At 54.4% G+C, this 23,559-nt stretch overlaps 7 protein-coding genes across 7 annotated transcripts; 6 read left to right on the top strand and 1 right to left on the bottom strand.

Moving 5' to 3' along the window:
- Positions 1-497: 497 nt before the first annotated feature.
- On the top strand, positions 498-1,014 carry GCG54_00005685 (uncharacterized protein; the record flags this gene model as incomplete). Its single annotated transcript, XM_045405703.1, has 2 exons — positions 498-500; positions 556-1,014. The coding sequence occupies 2 exons, from the start codon at positions 498-500 to the stop codon at positions 1,012-1,014; spliced, it is 462 nt and encodes a 153-aa protein (XP_045264805.1).
- GCG54_00005684 (N-acetylglucosaminyl-phosphatidylinositol biosynthetic protein gpi1) lies at positions 529-5,789 on the bottom strand (the record flags this gene model as incomplete). The annotated part of the gene is given in 12 exon segments (XM_045405702.1): positions 529-930; positions 1,112-1,136; positions 1,148-1,407; positions 1,463-1,551; positions 1,603-2,064; positions 2,110-3,406; positions 3,607-3,699; positions 3,761-3,987; positions 5,364-5,454; positions 5,519-5,592; positions 5,660-5,697; positions 5,749-5,789. Coding segments are annotated over 12 exon segments (3,099 nt in total), but the record flags the coding sequence as incomplete, so codon positions are not given.
- Positions 5,790-6,099: 310 nt separating this feature from the next.
- GCG54_00005683 (Exosome complex exonuclease rrp6) lies at positions 6,100-9,178 on the top strand (the record flags this gene model as incomplete). The annotated part of the gene is made up of 5 exons (XM_045405701.1): positions 6,100-6,111; positions 6,273-6,647; positions 6,702-7,361; positions 7,408-7,598; positions 7,648-9,178. 5 exons carry the CDS (start codon positions 6,100-6,102, stop codon positions 9,176-9,178), a joined length of 2,769 nt encoding a protein of 922 aa, XP_045264803.1.
- An 875-nt stretch (positions 9,179-10,053) lies between these two features.
- Positions 10,054-11,291, top strand: GCG54_00005682 (Glycerate dehydrogenase; the record flags this gene model as incomplete). Its single annotated transcript, XM_045405700.1, has 3 exons — positions 10,054-10,310; positions 10,395-10,524; positions 10,575-11,291. The coding sequence occupies 3 exons, from the start codon at positions 10,054-10,056 to the stop codon at positions 11,289-11,291; spliced, it is 1,104 nt and encodes a 367-aa protein (XP_045264802.1).
- Positions 11,292-12,892: 1,601 nt separating this feature from the next.
- Positions 12,893-13,396, top strand: GCG54_00005681 (uncharacterized protein; the record flags this gene model as incomplete). The annotated part of the gene is made up of 2 exons (XM_045405699.1): positions 12,893-13,209; positions 13,279-13,396. The coding sequence occupies 2 exons, from the start codon at positions 12,893-12,895 to the stop codon at positions 13,394-13,396; spliced, it is 435 nt and encodes a 144-aa protein (XP_045264801.1).
- A 638-nt stretch (positions 13,397-14,034) lies between these two features.
- On the top strand, positions 14,035-18,173 carry GCG54_00005680 (uncharacterized protein; the record flags this gene model as incomplete). Its single annotated transcript, XM_045405698.1, has 3 exons — positions 14,035-15,836; positions 16,396-18,025; positions 18,114-18,173. The coding sequence occupies 3 exons, from the start codon at positions 14,035-14,037 to the stop codon at positions 18,171-18,173; spliced, it is 3,492 nt and encodes a 1,163-aa protein (XP_045264800.1).
- Positions 18,174-22,408: 4,235 nt separating this feature from the next.
- On the top strand, positions 22,409-23,132 carry GCG54_00005679 (ATP synthase subunit 9; the record flags this gene model as incomplete). Its single annotated transcript, XM_045405697.1, has 3 exons — positions 22,409-22,514; positions 22,754-23,067; positions 23,127-23,132. The coding sequence occupies 3 exons, from the start codon at positions 22,409-22,411 to the stop codon at positions 23,130-23,132; spliced, it is 426 nt and encodes a 141-aa protein (XP_045264799.1).
- Positions 23,133-23,559: the final 427 nt, after the last annotated feature.

Below are 23,559 nucleotides of genomic sequence, written 5' to 3'. Positions count from 1 at the left end.
TGAACCATCAAGACCCACCACCAAGCCAGAACATCATCAAGCCAGAACACCATCAAGCCTGCAAGACCATCAAGCTTAGAAGATCCGAGCCAGACAGCCAGAAAAAGAAGACGAGCCAGCCAAGCCATGTACCTAGTTAGATTCTATTTAGATCATAGATGTAGATTCCCTCCACTCCATGCTTCCAATTCGCTTATGCCTCGTGTGTCCTGTTCTTAATCTCATCCGTATGCAGCCATCTCATCATTAACGAGGGCACTCAAGACTGAAACCGCTTGACACTCGACCGTTGTCCGCACTACGTGCCACCCGTCCGTATCCCCCGAGATCTCACCTTTGTGCGGCCAGCCCCTGAATCAAATCTGTCGAGAACCCCACCCTCTCAGTAGATAAGCTCGCCTCAAGCCAGCACTTCGCTTCTTCTTCAGCACAGCCCAGTTTCCATCGCATCGACCACAACCCACTGAGCCAACTCTACACCAAAATTTGACGAAACCATGGTAAGCCCCCCTCCCCATTCCCCCATACACCGGCAAACCCATCTAACACCCCCAGAAACTCCCCCTCATAGACCTCCTCCTCCCACCCTCCCTCACCTCCCACTCCGCCCCGACCGCCCGCTCCGCCCCATCCTACTGGACCTGCACCGCCTCCACGACAACCACCCTCCCGGGGCCAGGCCTGCCCGCCCTCGCCGCCATCACCGACGTCTTCACCGCCCTCTACGGCCCCGAGCCCATCACGCTGCGCGCCGAGCAGGCCCGCGTGGCGACATGCAACGGCCTGCTCTTCGGCCTCTGGAACGGGCACCCGTACACCGTCACCGAGCCGGCGGGTCTGCGGGCGGAGGTTGCGAGGCGGGATCCGGGGGCCGGCGGAGAATGTCTTGGGTACGCGGATCAGGAGACGGGGGTGGATGATGATTTGAGGCTGAGTTACATGTTTGGGTTCGCGGAGGACTCGTGGGTTAGTGGCGGGCTGACGGAGATTCGACGGTGTGAGGATTATGAGTAGACTACGCATCATACATGTTCTCACCGAGAGGGACTCGGACAAGAAAAAGGCAGCGTTTGGAAAAAGTTCACATGTAATTCATATCTAATGATGATACCTCGTCCTGCCGCCGCCTCCGAGCCCTAAGGGGTACCTTCGCCCGTTCATCGCGAACGGAACGGGCTTCCTCGAGGGCTGCACGGTCGTGATGGCGTCCCACATCTGACGGATGCCGGCCCTGCGCGCGGGCAGCATGCTGTACTGCAGGCTGTACAGGTTCTTGCGGTTGAGCGGGGGCACGAAGCGGCCTGTCAGGAGGCAGAGTAGCACCTGCGGAGACAGGTAGTGCTTGCGGATGCGGTTGCCCATTTGGAAGTACTGGTGGAACATTGCGCGGAAGGTGAGGGGGATGGACTGTGTAATCTGTTAGCGAGCGCATGTGTGAGAGCGGGAGGCAGAGGTTGCTTACCTTGAGGTAGATGACGGACGTGGGTGGTTCGTTGGAAGTATTATTAAGTCTATAATCATGGGTATCTCGAAGTTCAAAACGAATGCCGCCTGGTGATGTTAGTTCGATGGCTACTCGATTGGATACGAATGAGATCTCACCTGGAAGTCGTCGAGGGTCTTTGACCCGTAACATCAGCGCGAAAAGGGGAAAGTGGTTTAAACAAGAAAGAAGCGTATCAAAGACAGCTTTGAGGGAGATGATGACCATGCGGGCGATGGCGAAGTTCAGGTAGAACACGACCACCGTTGGCAGGAGGAAGAAGAGCAGGGTGAAGAGGATGGTGCCGACAAGCAGCTGGTCCAGGTCGTAGTCGCACGAGTCGATACGGTTACGGAGGACATTGTGCTTCTTGCCGCGGAAGAGGTGGAAGAGCGAGATGAGTATCGTCAGTTGCCAGTGGTAGATGCGGGCGGATGCGAGGTAGAACGAGTAGATGTGGACGGTGAGGGCGGAAAGGAGGTCGGAAAACATGGCGATGGGCATGCTGGCGCCGGCGAAGCTTGAGAAGCCGATGAACCAGATGATGTGGGGAAGCACTGGTTGGAGGGTGACGATGCAGTCTGAGACGTTAGTACAGAGCTTTCATCTGATACGGGGAAACATACTGGACCAATAGTCAATGACCCAAAGGAAGAGGTCACCGAGGAACATAGCCAACTCGCTGTTCAGCTTCAATCCGGCCGGCCATCCCATCAACCATGAGATGCTGCGTTGAAGCGCTTGAACCGTGTACTTGCTGAGGAGCTCGCTGATGGCGTTGGCGACCCATTCCGCATTATCGATTATGTACGACCCCAGAGCGATGCCGATGATGACGTCGTTGGCGACGAGCCACAGGCTGTTGTAGAACCTAATGTAGTCCGGGTGGCTTGTCGTGACGCTCTCCCAGTCGTTTTTGCGCTGTCGCAGCGTCGTGTACTGCATTGGCCAATAGCAGAATTGCTGCAACCGAATTTCCACCTGCTGCGCCGTCGCCGAGATATCCTTCAACGCCAGGTAATTGTCCTTCAACCTGAACTCCAAGATCTGAAGCAGAAACTCAGCAACCGCTCTGTGGCCCATGAGCATGTAGACGAAGCCCCACTGTATCAGCGGGAGGAGGTAGAGGATGAAGAGATCCCACACAAAATTCCGCATCGTTGTCGCTTGTTCCACCACTCGTTCCGAGACGCTCAGGGTCCGCTTAGGCCTGGTGCCAATTCGAGAAATGTTCTTCTGCAACAGTTGTTCGAGCTCCCAGGACCAGTTGATCTGGTTCACGATTTTCGGCAAAGCTCTCTCCTTCGGTGACGGAGACCGCTTGACAATGGTGTGTTGCTTCAACTTTTCCACCAGCTTCCTCTTTTGTTCCTTTTTCTTCAACTCGTGTTTCTCCTCCTCCGCCATGTGTTCTGTCGGGGGTAGGCCCGGTGCCTCCTTGTTGCCGAGCGCAAGAGAGATGGGGTTCAACGAGATGTATTGCATCCGGCTGGGGCGCGGTCGGTCGTATAGGATAATCTGTATGCTTAGAGCTCTGGCGCAAGTGATTCGAGGTGCCTTCGCATTGGCTGGGGTCGTCGCAACAAACAAGGATGGGTCCAGGACCACCGCATCACTCGGATTGGTGAGGCCCAAGACATGCATAGCTCCGTGGCCGCATCGCTCGTAGATGCTGTTGACAGGGTGCGGGGAGTTGCGAAAAAGGGTTCCCGCCTTCAGGGCGAATTCGACATGGCCGGCCTGTTGCTTCGTCAATTGGTGTCCATTTCGTCGGTCTAGGTATTGGAGTGTGCTGACATCGACATCGTCAAGGATGGCTACGACGAAGACGTCTAGGCTCGAGTTCCTCCATCCCACGACAACGCCAGGCAGGTCGGAGCGCTGGATGTCCGTCGGCCAGAATATCCTCATTAATCCATCATTCTCTGGCATGTCAACCACGCGCGCAGCAGCGGGAGACGGCACTTAGAAGGACCCTCGCCGTCGCAACTGTTCCCTGGCTGAGACGCCAGCTCCGGGGGATCTGGGATGCTGAAGAGTGAGGTTGTTGTCAGCTGGAAGCTTCTTTGCGCCCGCGCAACCACACATGTCTCAGGGGCGAGCATCGGGGGGACTCGTCGTACCAGGTTCGACTCCCTCGTGGCCAAGCGTTCCACGGGAATAAAGACGAGGAGGAATACAAAGGTCAGAAGCGCAAAGCCTTTGGCAGCGCGGGTCTATCGAGAGAGAGCTGGTCAGAGGCGTGTGAAGTTGGGGGCGGCGCAGGGAGGTCCCTACCACGACTCCGTAGTTCCAAGCAAAGATGGCAAGCTCATAGAGGCGAGTAACCAGATCCCATCGGGCGGTGATGTAGCCTGCTACGAAGATCCCAAGGCTGAGGACGGAGAGGGGGTGCATAGAATCGCTATTCCCTCGGGTGGTGCATGCCGAGGCTTGTCGCCAAGCTGATTGCTGTGCGCTTGGGGGTTCGGAGGAGGGACTCGAGGTGGTCTTGCGGCTGCGGGCTTGCGATTGCGGGGGAGCCAAGAGGGGGGAGCTTTCGGAGGTCGAGGGGGGCCAGATCGCGAGCTTGATTCGAGCTTGGAGGGGTTTCCAGGTCTTTCGGGGACGAGATGTGACGATATGACCGGTAGGAGAATCGACTCGAGATAGGCTGGTGGTGCAGGACAGCCGTGTTTATCGCGCGTTGTCTGGGGCAGGAGAAGGGACTGGACAATTGGAGCGGACGGGGGGTTGGTCCTTGGATGTCGGAGACGGGGTCGGGAGGTGGGCAAGGGACAAGCTTCGCGCGTGGAGAGGAGGCTCGCAAATCGGGGATTGGGCCTGGGTGCGTGGTCCGGGACGGGAATTGGCAATGTAATTATTGGCGACAGCGGACCGCCTGTTTCCTGCTGTTCCCCTGGTCATTGCAGCGATGTCCTGCCGCTAGCGAATGCTGTCGTTAGCGGGTCGAACCTGCTGAAGCGCAGCGTTGCCGCTCGGCATTGGGCAAGCAGAGGGCGACCCACCGAACTGGACACGGTTTGCTGCGCGGTGTGTGTGGCCTTTTTTTTTTTTTTTTTTNTTTTTTTTTTTTTTTTTTTCGTAGGGCCGCTAAGGGGACACGGCACACCTCAGTGGATTGAGGGCCAGTTGCAAGCTTCACATTGTCTTGACTGGGATGTGGGCGGTCTGGAACCTGGAACAACCCGCCCTGAGCAGCTTCTGGATTGGCCGAATTCTGGCCCCTGCTTGACATTTGACGCCATCCGGGACTGGCAATGTTTCTTTCCTCCCAGAGACGGACTCGCAGCTGAGCGACGAGAATGGAAGAAAAATGTGCAATCACGTGGACCCTCGGAGTCCGCAAGACGCTTCCCGACTATGGTGGTCACATTGGTTGATTTGTCGGATTGTCAGTTTCAATGTTTTCAGATCATCTTACAGTATGCATCAAGTTGATGGAGACCTTGGCTGATCTTAATTATTCCCGTTGGGAGTGCTGCCAAGTACATCGCAGTGTACCTTTGGAACAGCATAACGATGATGCCACTTGCGAAATGCACTGCCATCATACTTTCTTTTCTCTTCAAAGCTCCCCCGTCCCACACAGGGTATTCTCTCGGGGAATTCAAGCTTACGCTAAGGTTATCTGTCCAGGGATAACTTTAGTCTTGGGCGGCTCACGAATGATGAAATGCAGAGAGACACGGCGGTTGGACGCGTCATGGAGAAGAACGGGGCATATTTTGAGATTGCGGTTCCTACACTGCCACCTTGTGCCCAACAAATGCAACCCTGGGAAACGCCAAACCGACCGCGAGATATGTTGCTAGTTGGATCACGTCCTGCATGAGTGGTCAGATTGGCCTCCCATCACGTAGGATTGGGGATAACTCACATTTGCGACCCAAGTACGTCGCGTCGCTCTCTTTGCTGTCTTCCCGTGCCTCGTCCAGAAGCTTGTCTATTCCGCGTTCCTTCAACGCCACCTGCGAAGTTGCCCACTCAGTTCATGCTGGACTAGAACCACACACAACAACAGATGCTACTCACCGTCAGGCACTTTTGGTAGTTCTTGAACAAGTCGGCGCACTCATTGTTGTCCGTGCCGGTGCCCCTCAGGTACTCTACACCTACGTCAGATACAACTCACAAACAGCCACAGGGGAGGGGGGTTATGGGAATAAGACTGACTTTCGCTGTACCATTTCAGGAAGCATGTGTCGTAGCGCCTGTCACCGTTGTCAGTTTGACGTCTGCAAAGACTTCACCCGGCGACTCACTCCTTGACTTCATTGCATTCGGGTGCTAACGAGGCAGACATGGTGGGTGTTGTGTCACGGATGTCACGGAGAACGTGAGATGAAGTTGAGGGAGGCGGCGAGAAATCGAGGCAAAATCGTTACGGCTTTTCCTTAGGCACTCAACTGCGTCACAGCGGCTGCATCCGCTGTAAGTCTGAGGCTCGGCTGAATGTCAGCACCTTACCCTCGGCTTCCTATCTGCCGCATTTCTGTAATTGAGGCCAAAATTGACTCATTGAAGGAAACCTCACACATTTTGTCTACTTCTCTTACCCAAAATCACTTCAAGAACCTTGATTCCCCAGCTCTTACTGCTGACCATACACATCTATGCATTTCTACGTCAGTGACAGCTGAATCGTTGCTTACCTCATCCCTAGGTATCGATAAGACGGTGAGTGGGGCGCGCTATCTTATCGGCAAGGGACCTCTCCCAATTGGCATAATTTTTGAGCGTCAAACTTCGCAGCCAAAGCCGCGACCAACGCTCACGACACCCCAAGCGTCGCGCCCACACCATGACCTCCCCCCAGGACTTCAAGTCTCTCCAGGAGAAGGTGCAGTCTGCGCTTGTGGCCACCACCCGGTCGGTGAACCGCATCGCCGCCGAGGACCTTGCTTTCCAGCGCGCCGTGAACCCTGGCGTGGGCGACGACCTCGACGCCAAAACCGAGCGCCTCCTCGAGCTTTCCACGACCCTCCTCAAGTCGGCCGCCAGCGTCTGCGGCCTCAACGCGCCCAAACTCGAAGATGCCGACGACATTGACATGCGCTGGAGGAGTGTTGTGGACGTAGTTGACTCGGTGCTGGAGAAGGCCGACACATCGATCGACGAGTACACGGGAGCTATCAAGAGGAAGGATGCGCCCACCGCAGATGTGAGCGCCTTGTGACGGGGAAAGGAGACCTTCGATTGCTAACGACTTGCGCAGGCTTCTCAAGCGAAGAAGGCAAAGACTACCGGAACTGATAAGGTCATCCGCAATGCCAACATCTCGAAGCCTCAGCTCAACTTCGATCCCCCTGTCGACAACAATGCGACATGGAAGCCCATTCTCACAGAGAAGCCTCACGCCAAGGTACCGCTTGAACAAAGTTTGGTATCCAACGAGACGGACGGCTTTGTTACGTACGATTGCACCATTTTCTTGCCTTTACTTCACGTGGACGAATCCACAAACTCCAAGCAGACTAGATCTCGCATAAACAAGCGCCACAAGACAAGGGGTTCAATCAAGAGTATTAACGGAGGGATTAGGTACAAGCACCCGTACGAAGCCGAGATCCTCGAAGCGAAATACCCCGACCGCGTCTATCAACAAGCCGAACCGATTCCCTGGCAACCCGTCGACAAGACCGAGGCGACATGGGTCGATACCTTCGAGGGCGTGCTGGAGATGTTGGAGGAGCTCAAGAAAGCCAAGGAGATCGCTGTCGACTTGGAGCATCACGACTTCAGGACATATGTGGGACTCACATCACTAATGCAGATCAGCACACGCGAGAAAGACTGGGTTGTCGATACCCTGAAGCCCTGGAGACAGCAGCTCCAGGTTCTGAACCAGGTGTTTGCTGATCCAAACATCGTCAAAGTAGGCTCGCCTCCAACTCACCTATGGACAGCGCTAACGAGACTAGGTTTTCCACGGCTCCTACATGGACATTATATGGCTGCAGCGCGACCTTGGGCTGTATGTGAACGGCCTCTTTGACACATTCTATGCTTGCGAAGCTCTCCACTACCCCCAAAAGAGCTTAGCATTCCTGTTGAGCAAGTTTGCCAACTTTGATGCTGATAAGAGATACCAAATGGCCGACTGGCGCATGCGGTAAGTAGAGTCTTAAGGGGTTGGCGTACACATCACTAACACTCGATAGCCCACTGTCCCCGGAAATGCTTTACTACGCCCGCTCTGACACACATTATCTCCTTTACGTCTACGATAAGGTCCGTAATGAGCTGGTGATGAAGTCTGACCGCGGCAACCCTGGAACCGACTACATCGAGACTGTTCTCCAGAAGTCCAAGACCCAGTCTCTATCCCGATACGAGGGCGAACACTTTGACCCAGTCTCCGGAAAGGGTCCCAAGGGCTGGTACGGTCTCTTGCTCAAGCACCCAGCGCCCTTCTCAGGCCAGCAGTTTGCTGTCTACAGGGCTGTCTGGGCCTGGAGAGATGAGGTGGCGCGGAGAGAGGACGAAAGCACCGCTTACGTGCTCCCCAACGCGATCATTGGCGACATCGCCAAGCGGATGCCGCCTGATGCGAAGGCTCTGCACGCCCTCATTCCCCCAAGTTCCCACATTGCCCGACGAAATGTCAGCGATATCTGGGCACGGTACCAAGAAGCGAGGGAGCGTGGTGTGGAGGAGCCGAGTCTGTACCATTTCTTCCGCTCGGATTTGCCATCTCGCCCAGTCAAGCCATTGGCCGAGACCGCGGTGGAGGATGCAGCTGATGTTGCCGCGGAGCCGGCCGAACTGGCTCAGTCCCAGCTCTTCGGCAGCATGGCCTTGAGTTCGGCGTGGGAGGCGGCGCCCTCTGCGGCTAATGGCCTCGGAGATTTCGTCATGCTGCCATGGCAGAAGTTCGTGCAGAACGTAGCAACAACTGAGGCAACCGCTCAAGAGGATGTCGCCATGGAGGGAGGAGTCGAGGCCGAAGCCGAGGCTGCTGCCCAGCCTGAGGCGCCTCCGGTCGAGGAGGAGTTCACCCTGAAGGCCGGCGCGAAACGCAGGGCTCCGGCGCAAGAGGAGTCAGATGGTAGCGACGACGAATCTGGATCGGACGAGAGCTCCGTCGACATCGTTCTGGAACGGGCAGACGGTACGCCCAGCGGCAAGAGGGGTAAGACGACAGAGGGTGACCGCAAGGCGAAGGTCGAACAGAAGAGGGCCGACAAGGTTGCTAGATACACTGAGGATTACCAGCGTGCCCAAGCCGAGGTGGAGCGTCTCACGAAAGACGTCGCCGAGGACCGGGCGTACCCGGTGCAGCTTGAGGAGGCGCAGGGCATCGCCTCTGAGAAGAAGCAGAAGCTGGACAACTACGTCACCGCGCTCGCGAACCGAAAGGCCAAGGCCGAGAAGAAAGCCGCAGCAAAGGCGCGGAAGCAGGAGAAGGCGGAGCGGAAGAAGCAGAAGGAAGCAGAGAAGCTGGCGAAGAAGGCTGCTAAGAAGGCCGCGAAGAGCAAGAGCGAGGGCGAGGGTGATGACGAGGAGGAGGAGGAGGCTTTTGACTACGGACAGGCTGCTTCAGTGCTTCACGCGAAGCGGAACGGTGGTGGGGCGAAGAAGGTCGCGAAGCCGGCGTTCGACCCGTACGCCAAGACGGGAGACGATGCGCCGAAGGGGGCCCGCAAGGCGCCGCCTCCGAGGGGTGAAAAGAGCGCGACCTTCAAGAGGTGAGCAGTGGGTAATGGTGGTTGGTTGGATTTGGGAATGGGAGGGGTTTATTGCAGGAATTGTTGTTAGCATTGCTCTCGGGCAGGTATGCCTCGAGATGCCAAATTCAAAAAGTTGATACCTGTGGGTGGCTTGGAACCCAAACTTGCAAAATCACTGATACCATTAGCATGCTCTGTCTTATCGCGAGTTTTCCGCGGGGTGCGGAATTCCCTCCCTCCCCACAGACGCCCTGCCGCAGCCGGGACCCCACGCAAGGGCGGGATGTCAAGATCGGATCGGACATTTCAAGATAGGGTAGACGGATGTCGTCGTATTGATGCCGCCAATGGCACCGGGATTGTGATCCTTCCCGCAGGCGTGTGTTGCTTGCGTGACGTGCGAAACGTCAAAATGTCAAAAATCAAGTGCCGCCCGCGCCCTGCGGTGGACGGCTTGCATGCGCGGAGGGCCGATCTTGGTCTCCCCCGCCCGCCGGTTGTCGGATCCGCGGGGCCTAGCGTGTCTGATAGGGAGCGGGAGACATATTGTGGTGCCGGGTTGAGGACCCTAGATGGCATTTTCCCCTCATGTCGCGGTATATAGCCAATGTTCTTATCTTTCTCTCAATTGGATACTTGTTGTTATAAGGACTCTCCCTCTTGATCTTTGGGTACAGGGAAACGGGTAACCTCCATCTTGCATAACGGCCCGCCCCCACCACCTTGAGCGCCCAAGCTCCCAGAGCTCACCAACTTCCTTGCGTCAACTTCATCATATGGTCAACGTCCAGCTTGACATAAAAGCCGCATTCTCCCTCTAGAACAATTGAACTTGTCTTATTTTCGGCCAATCTCAAGGATAATAGGAGAACGCAAGAGGGGCGAAAAAGCAGCACCATGTCCGACCCCGCAACAGAGATAAAACGCCCCGCGAGCCTGCCCTCGGCGACGCACCACGTCGTCGTCAAGCTCGAGACGATCCACGTGGCCCTGCCGGAGGTCGACACGGGCGATCTGACCCACGAGGTCATCGGGTACGAGTACACGCGCCCGTCGGAGCCGCAGGTCGCCGCGGCGCGGGTGTGGCCGGCGAGCATCCTGATCACGACGACGGTGCCGATTAGCAAGGAGACCTTGGGGGAGGCGCCTTATTTGTGAGTTTTCTTTTTTCAGCGTTTTTTACGGGGAGATTGGAACCATTATGGACGAGACGGGTTGGGCTAACTGGTTCATCACAGGAAATGCATCATCACGGAAACAACGGGCACAAATCACATTGACCTGGAAGAGTGCAAGCGGCGCGGCGTAACGGTCATGTACTCGCCGCAGGCGACGGTCGAAGCCGTATCCGAACACGCGCTGGGCTTCGTACGTCGTCAACCCTCTCATCATCAAGACACCAATGCTCACTGGAACAGTACTTCTCAACCCGCCGCCGCCTCGTGACGCTGCACAACACGATGATGGACCACTCCCCCGCGCACGCGAACCCGTGGCGCACAAAGGGCAGCATGTCCTCGCTGCTCCTCGACGCCGAGGGCCGCCCGCCGCACACGTGCGGCAACGAGGTCGTCGGCATGGTCGGGTACGGGCCGATCGGGCAGCGCATCGCGGGGATGTGCAGGGCGCTGGGGATGCAGGTCCTCGTGGCCGCGCGCAAGGACTCGCCGTCTCCCACGCCAGCAACAAACGGCTCCAACATCACCAACGGCGATCAAAGGACGCCCTTCGAAGAAGTCCTCCGCCGCGCGACGACGCTCTTCATGGTCGTCCCGCTCACGCCCGAGACGAAGAACCTCATCGGGGCGGCGGAGCTGGCGCTGATGAAGCCGGATGCGATTATCGTCAACGTGGGCCGCGGCGGGACGGTGGACGAGACGGCGCTGCTGGAGGCGCTGAAGGAGGGGAGGCTGTACGGCGCCGCGACGGACGTGTACGAGGTCGAGCCGGCGGGCAGCGGGGCGGATAGCGTGTTGCTTGGGGAGGAAGCGAGAGGGGTGAATCTGACGCTGAGCCCGCATCTGGCGTGGTGTGCGGACCAGACGCGGGTGAACATCAGGAGGGTCGTGGGCGAGAATTTGAGGGCGTTTGTGAAGGGGGAGAAGGGGCCGAATGTGGTGCTTGATATGAGGTAGAGGTGGCGATGAAGGAGGAAGATGGACTGGGTCCAAGAGGATATATAGAGAGAAACAGGCAGCCGGCGGGATGGGTTGCGGCTTCATCACCGAGACGGGCGCCTTGGCTGACCGAGAATCCTAGAGGAAGGCTACTGAGAAATGCTCCGCTGCGTACGACACCCCGCACCTTGCGACATGAAAATGTCCGATGCTTCTGCTCGATTCGATTGGCCTGGGTCTGGTCGTTCCCCGATGGTGTGCCCGTTCAGCTGCGATGCCAAGATAGGGCGACCGGTGAGCTAGGCTAGCTTGTTTTGCCTTGCGATGCCGCCCTCGACCTCGTCCGCGATCGAATGCAACTCCACGACACGAATCTTTCAGGAGCTTCGACAACGCGTGACTCGATGGACGAAGGGGAAAGGTCCTGCAACGTTGCAACTCATACTTCTCGCAAGCTCCAGACGATTTTCCCTGAATATTAAGAAAGGGGGATCGAAAGCTTCGGAAGTTCAAGAATAGAAACATCAGCTGCGTAATACGCGTTCCCGCAGCCGCCAGCAACTTTCTTCTTCCCGCATCCATCCTCCGAACCATTTCCTACGTAGACAAATGGCCCTCATCCAGACCTGCAACAACGAACCGCAAACTGCAGCGCGTCGTCAGCAACCACTCAACCTGCCGGCAGTGGCTGAACCCCAGCTGCATTGTTGATTGAGGGAGCGGGAAACCCCACTGATCGCCTTTAATCTCCCGCTGCGGCTGCAACAAGCAATCAATCCCCCCCTGAGCAGGGCTGGCTGGCTGGCGGCGTGGTGTGGGGAATTGGGATGAACCACAATGGGTTTGGGGGAGGTGCACGACTGACCCTTACGTGAAGGCGGGAAGTGACAGGTTTTCCGAGACATTTGTGCTTCTTTCAGACTGCCGTGGTGGTCTAGAAGAAACACCCGCAATTATTCGAGGATGAGTGCTGGTGGTGGTGGTGGTGCTGTCTCGGGAGATGAGCGTTGTTTGGTTTTGTTTTATTAACTTGGATGGAGTGGCGCGTCACACAGCTTCTGGTCGAGACACTGTTAGTGTGCTGCCGGCTCCACCACGAGAAATCGAAGACTGTGGGGGAGAAATGTTTCCAGAAAACTCAGGAGAAAAATTCAAGCAATTGCCAGTGCACCTTGAACCTCCTGTCAAAACATAATATAAACAGGCAACGCGGACGAAAACACAAGAAACTACGTAAGTTTGGTCCAGACCGCGGCGGGAGGGCAGGGGTGTCTCCCGGCCGGGCGGGATGGACATGCCGGAGCCGCGACCCGATTGCTCGTAATGGCCCGATAGGAATCTGTTCGAAACGCGGCGGGTCGGGAGCTAATTTACATGTCGACGCTACGCAGCTTCGGAACCAAGGAGTTGACAGTATGGGGAATGGGCAAAGAGCAGACGATCCATTTTCGATGAGGTGAGGGAGATGATATAAAAGGAAAAGTTCCTTTGATCCAATATGTGCCTCTTGCTATTACCATCATCACCATTTCAACAATCCCAGGCCGGACCACACAGACAGACCACACTCTTTTGACAAGACATTCGCTTCAATTCAACCAAACCAACCAACAACAAAAATGCAGTTCGCCTACTTCCTCCTCGCCGCCCCCGCCCTCGTGGCCGCGACCCTCGACCCGGCCACCTCCAACACCAAGGGCGCCTGCCCGAGCGTCTACAGCTGCAGCGCGACCAAGGTGTCCAAGGCCATCCAGGCCGCCGAGTGCTCGCACAACACGCGCACCTCCAAGACGCAGACCTTCGCCGTCTTCGAGACGGACCACCAGTACGACGGCAACAACGGCGCCCCCTACGGCACCTGCTCCGCGTACACCTGCACCCCGCCCTCGAGCTCGCAGATGACGACTGACGCGGACTGCTGGACCTTCTTCTGGAGGTGAGTTTTGGTGGTTTGCGTTTGGGGGAACGAAGAAGAATGTAATTTGCTGACCGAGAGTTGAAACAGCGGCAACGGATCTTCTTCCGGCGAGGGCGCTGGATGCATCAAGGACCCCAACACCGGCGAGTGCGGCTGCGAGAACTCTGACGGAACCTTCGTTCCTGGCAGCGACAGCTGCGTTTAAAGGGAATCTGCGAGCGGATTTTGCTGGGGATGGGAGGAGTGGTCCGGCGTGATGAAAGAGTCGGCTATCCTCAAAGTCAGGGGGTACACTATGTTCGTGTATATATAAAATCATTGTATAAAACCAAACAACACTTGATGGCTATCATTTTCGATCTCTCAAATACATGGTCGTGATGACTCTAGGTTAGTAGTAATGATACAAGGTCAAAAGGCCACAAAAGCTGCAACATCACCGTTTGTGAACATAGAGCTTTCTAACCCATGTGGGCAGGGCAGACAAGGTTGAATGCTGGAAAACCAAACACGTACGGATTGGGCTGGCAGTAGTCTTTCGGCTTCAATCTGTGGGATCCAATGCGAAGCTTTCTGGATTTGCTCTCAGAAAATGGATGTAACGTACAGCTGATCTTGCGTCCAGTGAAAAGGAGGCAATGTCATGCACGTGTGGAGCAGCACGACTACTTATTGAAACTTGATTCGGGGGTTCGTGAAGTCCCTACCAATCAGCACGAATGTGCAACACAGCTCCGCCGCATTACCCCGCCCGTGATAGCCTGATTCGTTTTTCTGCATGATTCGACATAATCGCGTTGATCTAGTGAACAAACTGCCGATAAACTAATTCCATGATCCATCATGGATGATGGGGATTGGGACGAGTTCTGGGCGGAGCTCGACATCGATCCCGACAATGACTTGAAAAGCTCTCTGGAATTCGATCCATTCTCACTTGAGGAGTGCCATAGGGTCGACAGCGAAAATATATTCTACCAGCCCTTGGCAGAGGACGAGATCCGCTTGCTCACCGTCTGGCCTGGGTCCTTTGGCGATGCAGTCCGTTGCAGCCTCGCTGTCACGACAACGACTCGGGGCTATGAGGAGTACGATGCCATCTCTTACACTTGGGCAGGCGACGACGATATCATTGACAAGTCCGGCCGGGTCTCTATTGCTTCGGAAGATTTCCCAGTCACTCCGAACTGCGAGGCCGTACTCAGGCGGGTTCGGCAAGAATGGACACCGAGGATAGTGTGGATCGACGCTATCTGCGTCAACCAGGATGATCTTCACGAACGAGGACGCCAAGTCAGCTTGATGCCGCAGATATACTCACGCGCACGAGAAGTCATCATCTATGTGGGAGAGGCAACTAGTGATATACCGGCACTGTTCAAACACCTCACCTGGGCTCAGCACAACTCGACGCCGGGCAACCGAGAAGAGACCCAGGAAGCTTTGGTGAGATTCCTCAGTCGTCGGTACTTTTCGCGGGCGTGGGTCATCCAAGAAGTTGCACTGGCAAGACAGGCAACTCTCATTTGCGGAAGCCACACATTGTCATGGTCGTTGGTCCACGTGAACAACTTGGCCGCTCGCGGTCTTTTATCAGGCTTAGTATCAGAGGACGGGAGAATACCACGATTGCAAGCGCTACCTCCAGTAATCCAGTTCAAGGCGCCGGCCTTTAGAACCACCGGCGACCTCCTCCGCCTCCTGGACTTAGCTCGTAACAGTCGGGCAGCAGATCCACGCGACAAGGTCTTTGCCGTATTCGGGTTGATCACCTGCCCTGAGAGCGAGGGCTTTTCAGCAGACTACACCAAAACACCCGCAGAGGTCTTCACATCGACTGCTCTATGGATAGCTCAGAGGTTCGGCCTGCCGGCCCTTCTTGCGAGGGCTGTCGATGTTGTCCGGCGTGTGCCTGTGAGCGAGGCAGTCGTATTGGATTCAGCATGGATACCCAACTGGACGGAGGACACATTCCAAAGTCCGGACTCGTTGATTCCTCAGCTCAGGAGAGAGTATCGCTCGGTGTCTAAGGTGGCAGGGTTGCCGATTACGGTGTCCCAGAGAGACCCCGGCGCGATCCGGTTCCCTACATTCAAACTTGGACGCATTATTGACGAAATTTTGGCGTACGACAAAGAATCCTACGAGTCGTTCTCCAAAAATGTGATAGGTCGAGCGAAGGATGTGCATATTCCTCCCCCGCCATGGGTGTTTAAGATCTTTGGCGACTATATCGATGGGAGGAGAACTGCCGAGACGTATTCATTCGTATTTCTAAGGAACGACAGAGATTTCCCTGGTCTGGCGAGCGAGGCGTATTCACGGTGTGACAATGGCTTTCCGATCACGTTCAAGACTTTAGAGGCTTACGCGGGCTGGAACAAGGCCAACATTTACCTTTTGCCAGAGCCAGACGACTACGGGAAGTTTCAATTTACCCACCCGGGAACTGTCTCCGTCTTTGCGAACGGGAAATCCCTCACGTGGCTCCATGAGAGACCGAACGGGAGGACAACGAGGGGCAGATTCAGCAAGTATGCAGTTTTCTGCGCGGCCGATGGGGTTGATGGGCCAGAGCGAATACAAGGACTTTTGTACATGGATGGGACTTCCCACAAAGGCGTATGGAAAACGGGAGAATTTACGTTCGTTTGTGCTAAATAGGGAATATCGAGGCGTAGTGTTAGAGGATGTTTTTGCCGGATGGCTTGGTTCGTGCTGAATGTCAATTCTCAGAGCGAAAGGCGTTAGCCAGTGGGCGTGGTAATTTGGAAAGGTTTGTTTGTTCCTGTCTGTCAGGCCGAAGAGAATTAAGCGCATTCATTAGAAGGGAAATTTGAAAAGACGTTTTGCCTGCGAAGCAAACGAACGTGGTTTGTTTAAAGATGAATTGGCAGTTGTGCGCTGCCAATTCAGCCTCCCTCTTTCGCCTGCGCACATGCCCCTGCGCCTCAAGAGAATGATGACACATCATAAACATCTGCTGGAATATGATTCGATGTTTTGTTGAAATGCCTGCCAATGAACCGGCCAGGCTCAGCATGCGGCTCACTCGCATGACCCCGCCTCGAGGCAGCCTGACTTACCACCTACACAAACGCTACATCAACCACCTCAATGAAGAACATATTCGTTATATCAAACGCACGTTCAGATCTTTCACCCTTCAACCATGTCAGAATGGCACAACTCATCTTGTCGAAGACTGGACGTTTTTACCAATGGCGGCATTTCAAGTTGCTTAAGCTGTGGCTCCGTTCAGACCGAACCGGATCTATCGTCATCTGGTGATGAGGACATCTACCACAACATCTACCAGACTCTGAACAACACGAAAGATATACGGCTTCTCACTTTGGAACCTGGTGAATACGAAGACCCACTCAATGGAAATCTTCACCTGACGACCACCTCCGGCTTCCTGCGATACGATGCCATATCTTACACCTGGGGCGGTGAAGACGAACAAATGGAACGCAGCGGATCCATTATGCTGAACTCTCGAAGGTTTCTAGTGACACCGAACTGTGAAGCAGCTTTGAGGCGTGTTAGAAGCCAGGGTAGCAAAAAAACCATTTGGATCGACGCTATTTGTATCAACCAAGATGACCTGCAGGAGAGGGGCCATCAAGTACGCCTGATGCAGCAAATCTACTCTCGCGCGGACCATGTGCTTGTCTACCTTGGTGAGTCGAGTCCCAAAGAGGATGACTTGCTGAACTTCCTTTCTGGCCAATCTCTGCGGGTATCTGAGGACACCGATCTGCATCTACTACTGCAGGCGGCGTTATGTAGGCTCTTCAGACGACGATATTTCTCTCGAGTCTGGGTCCTCCAGGAAGTTGCTTTGGCGAGACAGGCAACACTTATTTGTGGAAGACACTCAATACCATGGTCTCTGATGGAGATTCCTAGACTGGGTCACATCGGATTATTGGATTATTCAAAAGACGATGGATACTTCCTGGGCATATCCGGCCTGGACCGACTGCCTCCGGTCCTGGAACTTCGCGCGCCCGCGTACGGGAACCCCAAGGGGCTGCTTGGGCTGTTGGAGGCAACTCTTGGCAGCCGGGCATCGGACCCACGGGACAAAGTCTTCGCACTTTTCGGCTTGCTGACTTGCCCAGAGAGCGACGGGCTTGTGGCTGATTATACGAAAACGACGGCAGAGGTATACACGTCAGTCGCTATCTGGATCGCACAAAACTTCGGCCTGCCGTCATTACTCAGCAGAACCTGCGTTCTGCAGCAGCGTCTAGCTGTCGAGCATCAGTTACCACAATGGGTACCTAACTGGGCGTATGATGGCCTCCAGCGGCTGGACTGGGGGCTGACGTACGAGCAAGAATCAGAGGGGCTAGCTAGGCTGCCTGTGTCTGTATGCATGCGAGACACCACTGCAATCAAGTTTCCTGCGCTTCTAATGGGAACAGCTGCTCAAGTATTGCTCCTCGAAAACCTCACCGACTATTCAGTCTTTGTACCTACTCCCAGCACCGACGGGAATTGCTTTAGCGCAATGAGCAGGGAGTTTTTGATCAAGACAATGGGCAGGCTGTATAGAACGAAGGCATCAGGGGAGGATTATATAACTAAGGCGATGGGCAAAGAATATTACGTGACCTGGAACGGCCCTTTCATCCATTTTATACATCTGAATTACGGCGTAAATAGACAGAAGACAGATGACGGCCAAGCACACGAACAGGACGGGCCTAGCCACTCAGCAATCGCCGAGGATACCACGGAGGTTAACTCATGGATCAGAGATCTGGTCTATCTCATTCCACAGCCACGCGATGATGGATTTGATTTCACTGAGCCAGGCTGTGTGTCTGTTGACGAATTGGGACCCCGCACATGGATTCACAAAGACAATCAAGGGAAGGAAACCACAGGACGGTTCAGCGCATACGCAGTATGCTGCTCGGAACATCATGAGGGTGGTAGCACCCGAATTTATTTGCGCGGGTTGTTGAAAAATTACATGAGGCATCGCCCAACGTCGAATAGGTTTGAATTTGTGTCTGCGAGATGAGTGCCTCGGCAGAGTCAAGGATACTTCGATACCCAGAACCAGTGACAGGAATCTTTTCTGGCATGTCATGCCCAAGATGCAAGACTCTAAGTAAGGCACTTGGAGCATGAAGGGAAGGACACAATGCAAGTCAGCGGGATTTATCGGATGCAGAAAGACGTCGAGGATGGAAGGGAGTGAGATATGAGGCCGAAAAGGGAAAGGAGCTTGGGCCATGCAAAGCTTTGGATGGATGGTCGCGAATGGCGGCAGCCGAGATCACTTTTCGCAATGTTTTTCCAATTGCTGGCGTCGTGTTGGACTCGCCCGAGGTTGCTGGACCACTGGCGCCGTCGCATGCGCCTTTCGGCGTCAATTGCGCGAGGAATTAATGCGTGTCGACCTCGTTGGAGCTATTTTTTGCAGGGCCAGGGAGGTGATCGGCCGGGCTTCGTATGGAATATTGAAGCGAATTACTGGAAGCCTTCCCAATTGAAATCTCCCCGGGAATGGAAAACTTTTCTGACAAGGTCGCCTGCAGCTTCCTGGGTGCTTGCAAGGTTGCTATTCCCGTTGGTTGAGACTCATTTATCATTCCGGAAGGACGCTGGGATTCGAATTGGCGAGTGCACCATCTGGGCGTGGCGTCTCACAGTCCACCCTCCCCCCACCCTGGGGTGTGAGTAGCCTGTTATTTATTTGAATTTCTTATATTAGTCTTAGTATACTACTTTATCCCTTAACTCTTATAGTTATCCTACCCTTCTTATACGATCTAAGTAATTAATAAAGCTCTTAGTAGAATAGCTCTATAAGTAATATATTTATTACTTTAGAGAATTATAGTGAAATTCTACTCTATTTAATCTATTACCCCCTATTAATACTTCCTATAAATATAGTTTAAAACTTAAGTTTATAAATCTATTAACTATAACTTAGTTTATTTCTAGAAATAAGTACTAAAAATAAATATAGTAATAATATCCTTAATATTAAGTTTAGTAATACTTATAAAGAACTTTTATACTCTTCCTAATTATAGTTTTTATATACTTTAAATAGTTATTTAAGGGTTAATATATATAGTACCCTCTAAATTAAAGTTATTATTAAAGTTATTAAGTTATTAGTTTATTATTATATTAATTAATAGATAGAGTACTAGTTACTTATTTTATTACTACTCTCCTTATATAAAGTAAAGTTCCTATAACTTTAGTAATTAAAGTTACTATAAAGAAAAGTTATTTATACCTTATTTACTTTATCTTTATCTCTCTTAAGACCTCTATATCTTCTAGTACTAAGTATAGTATTTCTATATTTATACCTTAGGTTATATCTATTAGGGTAGCTTAGTCCTTTTCTATATCTATACCTTGCTGTATATTGTACCTCGGCGTCTCATAGTCCCGTTCCTGCCCGTTGGCGCAGGTCCAAAAAGGCTGGGCACCATCGGGTGTTTCGGTTGATGATGCAGCCACAACGGAATTAAGCTTGAGCCTAAGGCAACGACGTCCCGTTTGGCGGCGCCTGCCTGGGTTGCAAGGCTGAACGTGCCTGGCCCTGATTTTTTTCCGTCCAGGACGGCAGGAGACGGGCATGGAAGGGACGCCGCCGGGAAGGAACCAACCAACCCAACCACAAGGGAAGGAAGGAACAAGGAGCTCGGACCTGGAACAAAGGGAAGAAAATTTTGCAATAAGCTCGGGCGGACTGGCATCCGTCGCCCTCATCATCCCAACCGTAACAATGGGCACCTCAATCAATTCCGTCTGACCTTCTGACCCCCGTGGCTTGAACAGGTGTCGTCGAATCTCCCGTTCAATTGGCTCGATAGCGTCAGCAACGCGGTTGCTTCTGTCTTGCGACACCAGCTGCACCCAATTTAAGATACGATCAAAATGCAGAAGTCAGACACCGACTCGGAAGCACAAGCAAGCTCCGACTCAACCGCTGGCGTCCCGGTCTCAACACGATTGGGGCTGCATTCTAGTGGCTGATGCAGACGTCCGCCGGTAATGCGTCATTTTTTGAGGCTCTTACGCCTCAGGCACGCACCGAGAGACAGAGGACAGAGAGACAACGCCGATCGCCCACGCCCAGGAGCGCCAACGTTGTGCCGGCATTTCTTCTTCAGCGACCGTCAGCGTACCCGCGGCACTGCTGTCAGCGTTACGAGCAGCCATCAGTGGCTCATTGGCATTGAACGGCTTGGCCGCGAAAATTTCTTCCGCCGGGCATTTCAGGTACCTCGAACCGTAATGGTACCTGGACCTCCGAGACAGGACTGACCCGGCACATTACGGACGGCAGTGATGAGGTGTGAACGTACTGCAGGCCAAGCCTGTGAAAGGGCTGCATTGCGTTGGTGGTACCAAGCACTGGGATTGACACAACGCTAGATTTGCGTTTGACGCTGAATCAATCTCGCAGATAGCGCTTTTGTGGACCCTGCAATACGGCCACGCTGGACGGCGTCGCACCCATCTCGGCCATCTCAGACACTGGAGCCTCGGACGTCGGCTGAATGGAGCGATGGCATCTCCCATTGGCGGGTTTTCCGAGCCGGCAGCTGCCAGCACCTCACTGTTGCCTCTCTGCCAGCGCACGCCAGCCAGGTTTCTGGATTTCTGCCGGGATCTCACGTAACACTCGTCTACTGTTTATGCGGTAGGGGGCGACGCCTGGAAGGGGGTGTGAGTGTTCGGGTGCAGTCGCCGACAAGCGTCCCTGACAGCGCTAGGTCTATGCGCCCAGCGTGCTTCGATTGACTTCATCCCATCTCGCCCGTGGTGCGGCCCGGCGAAAAGTCTGATAAGCGGCGGTTGGAAAGAATGGCGACACAGGGTGGACGGGAGGGAGGAACAGCGCGAAGAAATGAAGAGGGAAAACAGAACGGAAGACCACCGCTCGCCACGGCCGCCAAACCGCGATCCGTCTCACCGCGTCCCTTTTTATCTCTGGAACCGGATCCAAGCTGGGCCATCGTGCCCACTTTCTTCTGGCGCCTTAGGGTCGCTTTTGCTTGAGCTATTTTGTCGGGTCCACCCACGTGTGAGTGCCAGGCTGCGGCTGATTGGACCCAACCGCCGCAAAGTGGGGGCCTTTGACGGTGTCGAGTGGGGGTCACCACAAGCCATGGCCGGTTTGATATCAAAGCTGACTTCTTCTCTAGCGCGCTGTGCCTGAGGGAATGATTTTTGAGAAAATTTTCTCGCCGTGGGATGCCCGTCTATCGGATTTGGCAGGCGCTGGCAGCCCCCGACATCCACCGTCATCGATATCTCTTACCTTCGATCCGTTCATCAGCCAGCATCAGCAGCGGCTGAACAATTCCAATGAGAATAATCCATCGTGTGCCCAACCAACAGCATAGCATCTCCGTAACGGAACCAAACTGGATATCCATTGCCATTTCCATTACCTTAGCCGGCCGTAACGGACCCAACCTTGCGGATTCGCAGCCTTGACACAGCCCAACCCACTTCTCATGATTCGTGCTCCCGGCCAAGGGACTTTTCGCCCTTTCATCCCTCTGAGCAGCGCAGCAAAGCCTGAGGCGCATGCGCAGCAATGCTATGCTCAAAGTCAACCCTTCTGCAGCGCCGTCTCGCTATCAAGGATGCCCTTCGCCGCCCAGCCTCCCGACAATGCCCGAGATCGGTGCGAGGGCGTGTGTGTTGGGTCCATTGTGTGGATGGGAGGTCCACGATATGTCAACAGGTAGTCAAGTCTTAACCTGATTGGGACGCCTCGCACATTGCGAAATCCATCCCGGCGCCGGGCCCACCGAGCGACTGGATTCACCAATGTCTCTCCTGTTTGATCCGATGGTTGGATGCTGGTGGATGGCTACAGTATTGCCGCACTGCCAGTCACCGTATCAACCTCAGGCTTCTTTGCTACCGTCTTTCACCTCACACAGTAGCAACCCGTGGAACCTGAGGAACCGACCTTGGCCCAACGGCCGAGCCATCTGGATCAACTTCCGCCGTCCCGTTGCCCGGGCCCCTGCCCTCTCGCTCTACCGAGCTTGCCCATCACCTGAGCAGAGCTTTTCCCGTCTCCGAAGCTTTTTCTCTCTCCTCCTTTCCTCCTTCCACTTTACCTCTCCATCCCCAATCTGTCTCTTGTTTTCCTATCTTCTTCCTTCCAGTCCATCACCACCACCTCTCCCCTCCATCAGTCACAATGGCCTCCACTCGCGTCCTCGCCTCCAGACTCGCCACTCAGATGGCCACCAAGGCCGCCCGCCCTGCGGTGCGTGTCTCTGCCATGCCCAAGCGCACCATCTCTGGTAAGTTTTATGAAGACACGTTCGAGGTGAATCCGAGGAGGGAAGGAAAGCAAGAGGAGGAAAAGAAGGCATCGACGACCACAACTTTCACATACCCCGCCGATGATGAGACCAATTGGCCTCGCCGGCACCAATTCGATGTCGATATCGATCTTCCTTCCCGTCCCCCGACACCATGAGACACAGAAAAAAAAAATTCCTCACCGATCACCGTTTCTGACCCGACTCGAAATTTTCAGGCTTCAGCCCCCTCCAGGTCGCCCGCAAGCAGACCGCCCAGAAGGCTTTCACCCAGGTCCAGGCCAAGCGCGCCTACTCCTCTGAGATCGCCCAGGCCATGGTCGAGGTCTCCAAGAACCTGGGTATGGGTTCCGCCGCCATCGGTCTGACTGGTGCTGGTATCGGTATCGGTCTGGTCTTCGCCGCCCTCCTCAACGGTGTTGCCCGCAACCCCGCCCTCCGTGGCCAGCTCTTCTCCTACGCCATTCTGGGTTTCGCTTTCGTCGAGGCCATCGGTCTTTTCGACCTCATGGTTGCCCTCATGGCCAAGTTCGTACGTCATCATTCCATCTCATTTCCATCACCCGTCATCGATGCTAATTCACCCCACAGACGTAAGCGATTCAATTCGCACTGGCGAGCTGGGGAGAGAAGGATGCCAGCTTTGGACAAGCTGTCTATCTCACGACTCCCCTGGGACAGGTCGCCTTTTCATCTACGGTTGACCCCCAACTGTATGATGAGAGAGTAATAGACGGGAAAACTTAGACAGCATGGTGGGCATCCTAGAAGATAGAGGTCATAGACCGCACACTCTGTTGTGTTGTATAGATGGAGATTCCGTTTGGCAAAGGAAGGCCTTGGGGCAACGCACTACTCATCCAGCGAAAAAGTCTTGCTTGTACCACACTTTTCTCTTGCACCTGGTATTTTCCCACGTATCCCCCGTGGCTCCTGGCCCCGATACAAATTTTTTCTGTAAAAATACTACAACGTCAAAACACTTGCGATCCGTCTCGATTGGTGAAATGTGAAATATGAAATG

The sequence above is a fragment of the Colletotrichum gloeosporioides genome, assembly GCF_011800055.1.
Source record: "Colletotrichum gloeosporioides strain Lc1 chromosome Unknown consensus_41, whole genome shotgun sequence".
NCBI lineage: Eukaryota > Fungi > Ascomycota > Sordariomycetes > Glomerellales > Glomerellaceae > Colletotrichum > Colletotrichum gloeosporioides.
This window is presented reverse-complemented; position numbering and strand designations above follow the sequence as displayed.